Source organism: Phoenix dactylifera, unplaced genomic scaffold, assembly GCF_009389715.1.
Source record: "Phoenix dactylifera cultivar Barhee BC4 unplaced genomic scaffold, palm_55x_up_171113_PBpolish2nd_filt_p 000577F, whole genome shotgun sequence".
Lineage (NCBI taxonomy): Eukaryota > Viridiplantae > Streptophyta > Magnoliopsida > Arecales > Arecaceae > Phoenix > Phoenix dactylifera.
In genome coordinates, this window is record NW_024067979.1 from 168,692 (window position 1) to 180,079 (window position 11,388).

Here is an 11,388-nt window from a genome sequence, read left to right on the forward strand (position 1 = left end):
GCCCCTCCAGCTCTCTTATGCCCAGAAGCTCTCTGATAGTCTGCTTCATCCGCATCTTGGTCTTCAGACTAAAGCAAATGGTTGACTTGAGGAAGTTCACCTTCTTACACAAAGCCTCGCAATAATCCTCTAGGATGCGTCTGAGAGCCATGCCGTCCCTCATCTTTACCCTATCTAGGAGGAGGCAGTCATCTGCAAAGAGAAGCTAGGAGATCGGTCTAGCCCTCGAGGTTGGCATGTAGGCGTCAATAGCCGATCCCGACATGCAGTCTGCAGAGATTGAGATAAAACATTAGCACAAATGATGAACAGATAAGAGGACAAGAGGCATTTTGCCGCAACCAGATCATCGAGTGGAAGAAAGGCGAAGGTGTCTCATTGATGAAGATAGAATCCATATTTTACGTAGGAAAAAGAATAGCAAGGGCTCCTCTAACCCTACAATCAAAAGCTGCCACGTACCCAAATTGCATGATTTTTCTCAAACATCAACTTCAGAAATCTGCTGCCATGGCATGGTTGGCGAGCATGCTGGTTGTGGCTATATAAGAGACCAAGGTAAGAAACCTCTCTTGCCACTGTCGGGATCCAAAGGACGTGCTGTCTCCTGGTGGAACTTCAATTAACAAGATGATATCGGCGACGGCGAACCCGGTTCCATTTGCAAAGGCCTTTGAGTTGTTCCGCGTCGGTGCTTTTCCGTTTGGAGCAGCATGGGACCACGCCCTCGAGTAATGGGAGGAGACCTTGAGGAGGCCCGAGGAGGTATTGTTCTTGAAGTCTGAGGATATGATGGAGAAGCCAGCAGGGAACGTGAAGAGGTTGGCGGAGTTCTTGGGTTGACCCTTCTCCCCCGAGGAATAGAATGAACTGAAGGGGTGCTGGAGGAAATTATAAGGTTGTTTAGCTGCCATAAGCTGAGCAAACTAGAGGCGACGAAGGCTCAATTATGCTGGAATCACCTTGCTGTGACCCCTCAAACATTTGCAGCATTCTTCAGGAAAGGAGAGGTGGGGGATTGGAGGAATCATATGATCAGTCCGGAGATGGCTCGAAAGTTGGACCACCTCGTAGAGCATAAGCTAAAGGGATCCGATTTGACTCTTCGACGTGGGACTGATGGCTGTTTCCACCACTGGTCGTATTCCCTGCTCATAGCATACAATTGCAATATGTGATTGTGATGCATCTCAAGTGATTCATCTATGGAATATGTTTGCATGCTTAATCTTATATACATTGTATTTGATATATTCGATTTTTATTATTCTTTGTTGCTTGATACCGAGGTTTCCTGTTTTTTCACTGTGGATGTATTTGGATGTACTTTGAAAAATAAAAATCACGGTATTGTATAATGTCTTAAATTCCTTGAAATTACAAAGTAACATTTTGGATTAGTTGGTTTCCGATAGTAATTGAATATTCTACAAAATCTTTCATATGGTGAAATTAGAAAATCCCACTTAAAGTGAAAATTTCTATCTCTTATTTTCTCTCGCACCTTTTTTTTTTTTTGAGCTTCCTCCTTCTAGTGATAAAAAAGAATAATCTTATTTTTTTTAAAATTCTATAACTTTTTGAATTAAGGAGTAGATAAAATAAATTTTAAAATTTGTAATGTTTAAATATTATCTAAACCTTTTGGGTTTTTTGGCTCCTCGTTCTTCCGCTCTTGACTTGTGGGGTGCAATTGCTTGCGCGATGCATGAAGATAAGCAAAAGAATGATTTACTTTTCTAGTTTAATAGGCTTTTCCAATTAAGCACCTTTTTCAGAAGAGTAGAATATTATTGTAACAAGTAGGCTTCACCGAACCCAACCCTGCAATGTTTTTCTTCCTCTAATCCGAATTTTTTAAGTTGTTTATCAAAATAACGTGTGATATAGGAACTTTGTACATCAATCATTTTGGAATGACCGATGGCACTCTATCTCTGTTCTGTCAAAAAAAAAAAAAATGAAAATAAAATGTTAACAATATGCACCAGATGATTCATGCATGTAGTAAGTTCAACAAAGACATGCTGTCACGGCCCAAGCCCGGAGCGCGGCAGATGCCGCACGCCCGCACGGCGGGCCGTATGGACGTGCAAGACAGTAGAACATATCAAAGAAATTACAGATGCTTAAAATTGACATAATTAATTAAAGTTTTCAAAGCAGTTTTATGATCACTACAAAAGAAGGAAGAACTTCCGACGCTTTTTTTTGTCTCTACCGACGTTTATAAGCGTCGGCGAATTCCCAGCCCACGCTTCGCAAAGCGTGGGTCAAACGTCGGGCAGGTGGGCGTGGGTCCGGTTTTTGCCGACGCTTTCTCTTAGCGTCGGCAAAAACAGGACTTTCCCGACGCTAATGAAAGCGTCGGGAAAATACTCAACGCCGACGCTTATAAGCGTCGGCGTTAGCAACCTGTATTTTTTAAAAAAAATTAAAACAGAAAGAGGGGAACCAGGCCATGGCCGCCATGGACAACGGCGAAACCCTTCCTCGTATAGCCCTGGCAAAATCTTCCGCCATGGACGACGGCATGGGCGACATGGGACATCATGGTATGGCGCCCATGGGCGATATGGGACAAGGCATGGGCGACATGGGACACGGGATGGACGACATGCACATGACTTTCTCCTGGGGCAAGAACGCCTAGATCCTCTTCTCTGGTTGGCCGGGCGATAGGGGCGGCATATATGTCCTTGCGCTCATCGTCGTCTTCGTTCTCGCAGTCCTCCTCGAGTGGTTCAACTACAGCCGGGTGATCAGCCCTCGATGGAGCCGTGTGGTGGCTGGGCTGGTTCAGACGGCGATCCGGAGGAGCCCTCGAGTGCCCCTGCTTCGAAGCCCAGGCGGCGGCGGATTAAAAGAAATTAGGGGAGAACGGGTGGGGTCTCCGGTGTGGGATTAAAAGAAGAACGGCGGATGGTGGGGTGGGCGGATGGAGCGGCAGAAAAAGGAGGGATCGGGGGAGCGGCTGGGTGAAGAAGGAGGGACCTCCGACGACGCTTTAAAGCGTCGTCGTCTCTAAGATCGGGGGAGCGGCTGGGTGAAGGAGGGATCGGGGGAGTTGGGCCCCTTTTGGCCTCCGACGACGCTTTAAAGCGTCGTCGTATCTTTTGGCCTGCGACGACGCTTTAAAGCGTCGTCGTATCCAAATTTCACCCGACGCTAAAACAAAGCGTCGTCGAGTTTCGACCCCGCTCGGTTTTCGCCGACGCTTTTTGATAGCGTCGGCGGGGAAGAGTCGGCAAAACCATAATTTTTTGTAGTGGATTCAAAATAACAAATGACAATATATTTCAAATGTCCAAGCTAGTCTATTTAGAATTCCAAGAATTAAGCAAAATTTGTCAAATTTAATGCACTCCCCAATCTCGTGCGATCAAGCCTCTGGATCTGAAAAACAGAGAAAATAAGATAATAAGCTTCACTAGCCCAGTAAGCAACAAAATACTCCAGAGTGGGGTCAAGGCATATCAGATGATTAATCAAAACACAAAATAATGACTGAAAATTAAATCACAAATAAGCATATTTTTTTTTAAAATTTATTATCATCTTTACAAAAACTTTTATACTAAAGTCTCAACATAAATCGGCTAAGGCCACATAACTCAGCAGCATGGGTTGCACAAAGTGCCAAATCCACTATTATTAGTCACCGGTGGCATCGGTATCCAAATCTACTATTATTAATTATTGGTGGCAATGGTGTTCAAATCCACTATTATTAATCAACGGTGGCAACAGTGTCTAAATCCACTATTTTAATCACCAGTGGCGCGGTATCGAAATCGGTTCCTCACATATATAAATCGACAGGGCCAACGAATAATCCCCATTGGTGGGGCCAGAATAGATTATAGCCTTGCTGAGGATATATACATATAAAAATAGATTTCATCAATTGCCCAATCATATTTTACGAATTTCAGAGCATATAACAAAATTTTTAAATGAAGTTTAACATGCGAGACCCATTTTTACTAAGTATAAAATATGTTTCAAAATTAAATCCACCAATAATTACTTTGTTAAGCACTTTGTTAGACACTTGGAAAAATACACTTTGAAGTATTAAGTTACTTACCTCTTCTTGCTTAAATCCTACTTCAAGTAGGCAGATCAGATTCACCTGTTTAATTGTCATCAATTAAATATAACTATTTTTTTAAAAAAATTTAGAGCTAAGCAAAACCTAATTTACTATTGGGCACTGCCCAATAAGGCCTAAAGTCGGCCCATAAAGAGCATGGACTAATAGGGTCCAAAATGACCAAAGTGGGCCCACAATGGGTACGACCCTAATAGGGCTCAACACGGTTGAAGTGAGTCCAAGTTAGGCGCACAATGGGTACGGCCCAAATAAGGCCCAACAAGGCTGAACTGGGTCCAAGTTGGGCCCACAAATGGTACAGGCCAACTGGGCCCATCATGGCTAAAGTGGGCCCAAGTTTGGGCTCACAATGGGTACGGTCCATCTGGGCCCATCACGACTAGTGGGCCCAAGTTGGGCCCACAGTGAACAAGGCCCAAGCTTGGCCCACGATGGGCCTTCTTCTTCCCAAACTCCCATGGACAGGGAAGAAGAAAACCAAGAGAAGAAGGAAGGGGGCAGGCTGGGTGGCCGGGGTGGCCGGGGGCTGTCGCCCGGTTGACGGCCAGCCGGCTGCAGCGGCGGGCGGCGGCCGCTGCGGCGACGGGCATAGAGAAGAGACCGTGAATGGTCTTGGTTTTTGGGGCCAGTATAGGGGAAGAACTTAAGCTATTTGGCAACGGAACGAATAGCAAAAAGAAAGGGCTTACCGGCGATTGACGGAGGTAGCGGATCCCAGCTGTGGGTGGCTCAGTCCGGCGGTGATCAAGAGGCCGCAGCAGCGGCGCTTTCCAACGGCCAAAATAGATCGAAAAATAGAGGAACAAGGCTCGGGTGGTGGTAGTGCTTGACCGGGGTGGCACGCCGGCCATTGGAAAGCAAGAGTAGAGGAAGAAGAGGGAGGAGAGGAAGAGAGGGCTCAGAGGTGATCTCAGGAGGAGGAGGGATGGGGGTTTTATGTACGGGTGGCAAAATATGACCCGATCCGCCAATCCGACCCGTGTTCGATCCGCCATAAACAGGTTTGGGTTTGGCCTAAACAGGTTTGGGTCGTAAACAGGTCGACCCGTTTAACCTGTTTATTAATTGGGTCGAATACAGGTTTTAGATGTCTGACCCGTTTAAACCGTTTAACCCTTTTAACTGTTGGGCAGGTTAAACAGGTCTAAACAGGTTAAACGGGTTAAACAGGTCTAAACAGGTTAAACGTGTCTCAACAGGTCTAAACAGGTCAGATTGGACAGGTTAAATAGGTTGGGTTGGGCAGGTTAAACAGGTCTAAATAGGTTAAACAGGTTGGATTGGGTAAACAGATTAAACATGTTGGGTCGGATTGGGCAAACTGGTTACCTGTTTATTAAACAGGTTAAACGGGTCAGTTCGGGTTACCTGTTTATTAAACATGACAAGTTGAGGTTGTAATTTCTGACCTATTTAATAAACAGGTCGGATTCAGGTTTATGATTTTCTAATCCGATCTGTATGTGACCCGACCTGTTTATGACCCGACCCGACCCGATTGCCATCCCTAGTTTTATGGTGTGATTCGAATGGCTCACCGCTGCAAAAATCGCGGCGGTTGTGCATAATCAGCAGCCACGAAATGGCTGGAGGGGGAATGCCGCGAAGTAGTGGCCACGGAATCAGCGGCTATGCACTCGAAGAAGTCGGAGAGGATCGTAATCACAGTCCATTGGCTCCTTCCAAAAAGGTTATGGGGCTGAAGTTAGCTGCTCACACGTGCCACCTTTGTAAAAAAAAGAAAAAATGTTACATACAATGATGATGGATGACAAGTTAACAACTAGTAGTTCCATTACATAAAGGAAGGGACCAGTCGGCAAAAGCAAGACACATGCGTCGGCGGTGGTGGGCAAATGGTTGCTTTCCCCACCTTTTTCTTGTTTCGTTTTCTGCCCCTTTTTTTTTGTCTAGCATTTTATGGTTGCTTTCCCCACCTTTTTCTTGTTTCGTTTTCTGCCCCTTTTTTTTTGTCTAGCATTTTTCTTCTGCTCTCGTTAAGAAGAGGTTAAATCCATCATCTGAATGAATCCAGCATGCATGGACTCATTCAACTGGTTCCGATATGACCCTCGGAAATAGAAAGCATTTCGAATCGGATATTTTTTTAATTGTTTCTGTTTCAATATGCAATTCTAATCGGATTCCAAAATAATTTTTTATCTGATCAAACGTAGATATGGATCCAATATCCACATAAAACCTAGATGTTAAAACGTGCCAAAATAATGGTAGAAGATGGAATCATACCCCTGCCTTAGTTGACAACTTTAACAGTAAAGGCAATATTGATTAGTGTATCAGAATGGCGGTTTATTATGCTTAATAAAATCTTTTCTTATTGGTGTAATTTAAAATATGTTGCTAAGCTTCAGTAATTATTTTTTTGATATAAAAATAATTCTTTTTCCCTATGATAGCAAATAGACAAAAAAAAACTTTATTTATTTTCTAAACTTTGGAATTTCTAATAGAAAAAGATATCAATGAACTCTAAATATCTTACATTGTGTATAACTTAAAGTTATTTATTTTTTTAACAAAAATAGATGATTTGTAATTATTTTTAATTAAGCTATAATTAAGTTGCCGTGACGCTCGCTTGCAACTTATTCTGCACCAAACAAACAAAACGTCGGGCAAGCGGGCACATGATGAACGTGGCGACCGAATTATTTTGAGCCGCTCCTCTAATCGTTGTCATTACGTATCAAAAGTTATTGCTTATAAGAGCTGAAGATCAGCATTGGAGCTTCCTCCATCCCGTCATGGCCACTTATCCCCCTCGCTCTGGTGCCCCCATTCCGTTCAAAGTAATAGAAGAACAGGAGGACCACCCTTCTCAGCCACGTCTTGAGGATTACGATGACTTCATCTCAACTCTCCCATTCGAGAAAGGATCGGTTCCTTCCAGAAAATACCAAGGCTTCTGGTACCCGGAGGGCTTTCTCCCGGGCGCCATGGCCATCCAGCAGCGCTTCAAGGCACGTCCCGACGACCTCTTCCTTGTATCCTTCCCCAAATCCGGTACCACCTGGCTAAAAGCCCTCGTCTTCGCCACCATGACCCGAAAACAGTACCCTCTGGCTCGCCACCCTCTCCTTAGCCTGAACCCTCACGACTGCGTTGCTTATATAGAGGAACGCTTCGCCATCGGCCAAGCCTCCAAAGTTGAAGCCTTGCCTTCACCGAGGATCCTCTCCACCCACATGCCTTACTCCTTGCTCCAGGACTCGGTCGCGGGCTCCGGCTGCAGGATTATCTATATTGCCCGGGACCCCAAGGATGCCTTGGTCTCCTTTTGGCACTTCACCCAGAAGTCTTCTCCGAAGCTGAACAAAATTCCATTTACGGAGGCCTTTGAGGCTTTCTGCGAGGGGAAGTTTCCTTTTGGGCCCATATGGGACCATTTGTTGGGGTGGTGGAGGGAGAGCTTAAAAAGGCCCGAGAAGGTGCTGTTCCTCAAGTATGAGGGATTGTTGGAGGAGCCGGTGGCCAACGTGAAGAGGTTGGCGGAGTTCGTGGGGTGTCCGTTCTCCGAAGAGGAGGAGGAGGGAGGGATGGTGGAGGAGATTGTAAGGTTGTGCAGCATGGAGAGCATGAAGAGCTTGGAGGTGAATAAGGTTAGGAAACACGGGCCGATTTATCAGTTTGCCAATTCCTCGTTCTTCAGGAAAGGAGTCAAGGGCGATTGGAGGAATCATATGAGTCCGGAGATGGCTCGGAGGTTGGACGTCATCATCGAGGAAAAGCTTCAGGGATCTGGTTTGACCGGTTGGAGTTCCCAAGCTTAGGGGGATTAGAAGCTACAGCGGGCGATTCCACAGCTCGCGGGGTGTGATTTTTCTTTCAAATGCGTCCTTGTAAACTTTGTTAATCTTTTCTTAGAAAAGATTAAAAGCAAAGTGTGCCCCCATCATATTTTATGATCTTAATAAAAGTTCCATGGAACTTACCAATCTTTTCTTTTTTCTGATAAATTTACCAATCTTCTTCTGGAAACCTCCTCCTCTTGTTTTTCTATTGAAAAGAAAAAAAAACTAACTTCATGCCGCTGCCTAAATGAGCAGAGGCGGTGCAGGGAAGGAAGATGAAGATAAAAAGAACTTTCACTTAATCTTTCCTTGAATGGAATTCTTCAAAAGGATGTAAAGGATTTGCATATAGCGGCCTCTAGCGGTGGCAACGATGATGGCCCTGAGCAACGAGCTGCGGCAGGCAGTGGTTGACAAAAAGAAAGGGAGAAGTAGAAAGCAAGGGAGACTTTGTTCATGCCCATCTGGCAGCTCGCCAGCCCAAATCAAGTACTATAACACCGGAAAAAGAAAAGAAGAAGAGGAGCTTGGGCCTTTATCTAAGTCCAGCAATCTTCTCCGGCGGTAATCCAAGGAAAAACTTGGCAAAAGGCTTGGTAATTGATAATGATTCCCCGCAGTTTTGGTGGTGGAGTCCATAGAAGGAAGAGGACATTCTTTTTATAGATTAGAACCTAGGGTTTTAGTCGTGTTCAACTTGCCCTCGAACTTCTGGAGTCTGCCGGCGTTGGGAGGGAAGAAGGCTTACAATCGGAATCTTCTTCTCAACCATCACGTGCAAAGCATGCATGGTCAATGGGCCCAAACCTCTCTGACTGGCCCACTGACCTAAATATATTATCACAATATGAGACATATTTATTGGGGATGTTAAAAAAAATTAGCCTTTGGATTGTAGCATACCAAATACAGTGCCCTTAGATCACTGTAGATTAGATAAACCAGCAGATAGATACCACAATCTAATCCTATTAAATAAGTCATGGGCGAGGCCTCTTGTGTGGTACCAGACAACCGTTTCACATACTTCCTTTTATTTATTTTTTTTGTTGTCGTCATTCTTTGTTGGCTTTATAAGAGAAAAAAATACCACATCTCTGATAGTTCCCCATCAACAACCTCAACTATTGCCAGCTATTAATTTTGTAGGAAGTAATGGCATGGAGCACATGCTTCTTAATTTGGCGCCTAATTGGTGTCCTTCGGATTAGCAGCACCTCACATGACGTGTTTCTAGAGCCCAAAAAAAGGCATGCTTTAGGAAGATCGGTTTTCTAGATTTTCTTATTATATTTTGTTTTATGATTCCAATAATGTTGAGAATTTTAAACTATTTTAAAATAATTTTTTTTATCATAGTTATTTAATTAAAATAATACATCAATATATCTTCAACTTTTTATCATTTGCACCTAAACCCTAAAACTTCTATTTTTTCAATTAAATCTTAAAATTCTGATTTTGATTGCAATATGATCCCCCCGTTTATCTTCATGGTAATAAATAAAAAATTCCTCCAATACCCTTATTAGTTGGATTAGAAGAGAAGTTGTATTTTAGCGGAAAGAAAAACCCAAAAGTACTTTGGTAATTTCACACTTGCGTTGGAGCTGGAATGGAAGTATGGGCCATATTGCAACTAATTCGAATTCGTTGGATCTAATTGAAAAATTTAGAATATTCGAGGTGTAAATATAAATCACGAAAGGTGAGAGAGGTATCTATGTATTTTTTTTCTAAAATAAAATACCTTCCATCCTATCTCCTTGATGTAAGATACTTACATTTTCTAGAAATAAAATCTCATATAAATTAAAGTCCCTGGAAGATTTCTCCTATGAAGAAAAATAAATCTCGAATTTAGATGAAGAGGTGAACTTTCTAAGGTTTCCTCATGATATTTCACTCCACAATTCCAATGATGCCTACATTTTCAGATTTTCTTTGTATACTAGCTACACTGCATGATGCTCGTGTATTAAAACATGTTATTTCACGAACTAGAAATGCTAAATAAGAGGAAAAATGGAAACAACTATTGAAAAGAGATGAGGTCGGTGAAGTTTGAAGGAGGTCTTGGATCCGCACTCATTTTGCCTTGAGACTCCATTGGAGGGGGGCTGTTGCAAAGAGATGGTTGAGCACCCATTGAAAAAAGGATGCTAGGCTATGCTCTCAAGGGGGTCACTACAGTAAAAGTGTGAAAAGCCGACGCTTAAATGCCGACGCTAAGGGAAAGCGTCGGCATTTCCTGCTCCCGCGCCAAGCTTTCCCGACGCTCTTGGTGAGCGTGGGAAATTTGAAGCAGTGGACGCTCTTGGTGAGATATTCTTTTGTTGTTGGGTTGGGAGAGTAGCAGCATGTAAATTATATCATATTATGCATCAGACATGGGGAAAGAAACATGGTTAAGGGCTAAAGATCTGAGTCATCTGACAGACACAGGAAGTATGCACAAGGTCTTCCTTCTCCCATGCCCTTCTTCTGCTGACTGAAACCTTTTCAATTTTTTTCTTGGGAAAAAAAGGTTCTTCTCCCATGTCGTATCCAATTTAAGTCATTCTTTTCAAGTCTAACAACAAAAGTTGATGTCATTCTTTTCAAGTCTTACAACCATGCAGTAATATGTTTACGACCATGAAAGCATTAAAATTTCTAGCAAGATGATGATGCCTCCATGGCAATGGAACTTTATTTAGTATAAATTTATCATTTAACCAAATATTGATTCTTTTTTGTGCATACCAGGTAACAATATGCTCCGAGGGAGACGATTTAGAGATGTGGAGTTCCAGCATTCTCAGGTGGGATCTACTTCTGATCAGTCCCTACAGTCCCAGCAGCCATGTGAGCATCAGCAGCACGAGTCAGGATCTCAGCGCGAGCCTCCTGCTGATTGCCCGGAGGATGAGCTCCGGATCCAGGATAATTCGATTTAAAGTTCATATTTTATGTTCATATTTGTCTTCAACTTTTTAAGACGTATTTTATTTAATTTTAATAGATGGACAAGGGACGGTGAGGACGAGACGGGGACCCACTCAAGCAAAGGATGTGTGGAAGCTTCCTCCGGGTGAGAAGATCATCATCCGATGCAACGAATTGGGGCAGCCCATCAATAGAGCTGGAAGTCTACTATCAAGCTTTTTAGGATCGGTTGCACGCAAGGGTCAGCTGTGTCCACTCAACAATACAAAGTGGAATGACATGTTTCCTTCGTATAAGGTTGAGCTTCTTAGACTCATACAGGTAATGAATTGAATTTATTCTTTTTAATTCGATACCTCCTGTATATTAATTTGCTTAGTATCATAATTTTATTTTAGATGTTTAATATTATTATAACATTCTGATCTTGTTGTAGGGTAAGTTTGTACTCCCTCCAGAGAGCCATGATTGGGTGCTAAAGTCCCTCAATCGCAAATGGAAAGAATATAAAGCAAAATTAAAGACGGA

The 11,388-nt window shown here is 43.2% G+C and overlaps 1 protein-coding gene across 1 annotated transcript; it reads left to right on the forward strand.

The window, feature by feature from the left end:
- Positions 1–6,874: 6,874 nt before the first annotated feature.
- Positions 6,875–8,097, forward strand: LOC103722313 (flavonol 3-sulfotransferase-like). Its single transcript, XM_008812823.4, has one exon. The coding sequence runs from the start codon at positions 6,886–6,888 to the stop codon at positions 7,909–7,911; it is 1,026 nt and encodes a 341-aa protein (XP_008811045.2). The 5' UTR covers positions 6,875–6,885; the 3' UTR covers positions 7,912–8,097.
- Positions 8,098–11,388: the final 3,291 nt, after the last annotated feature.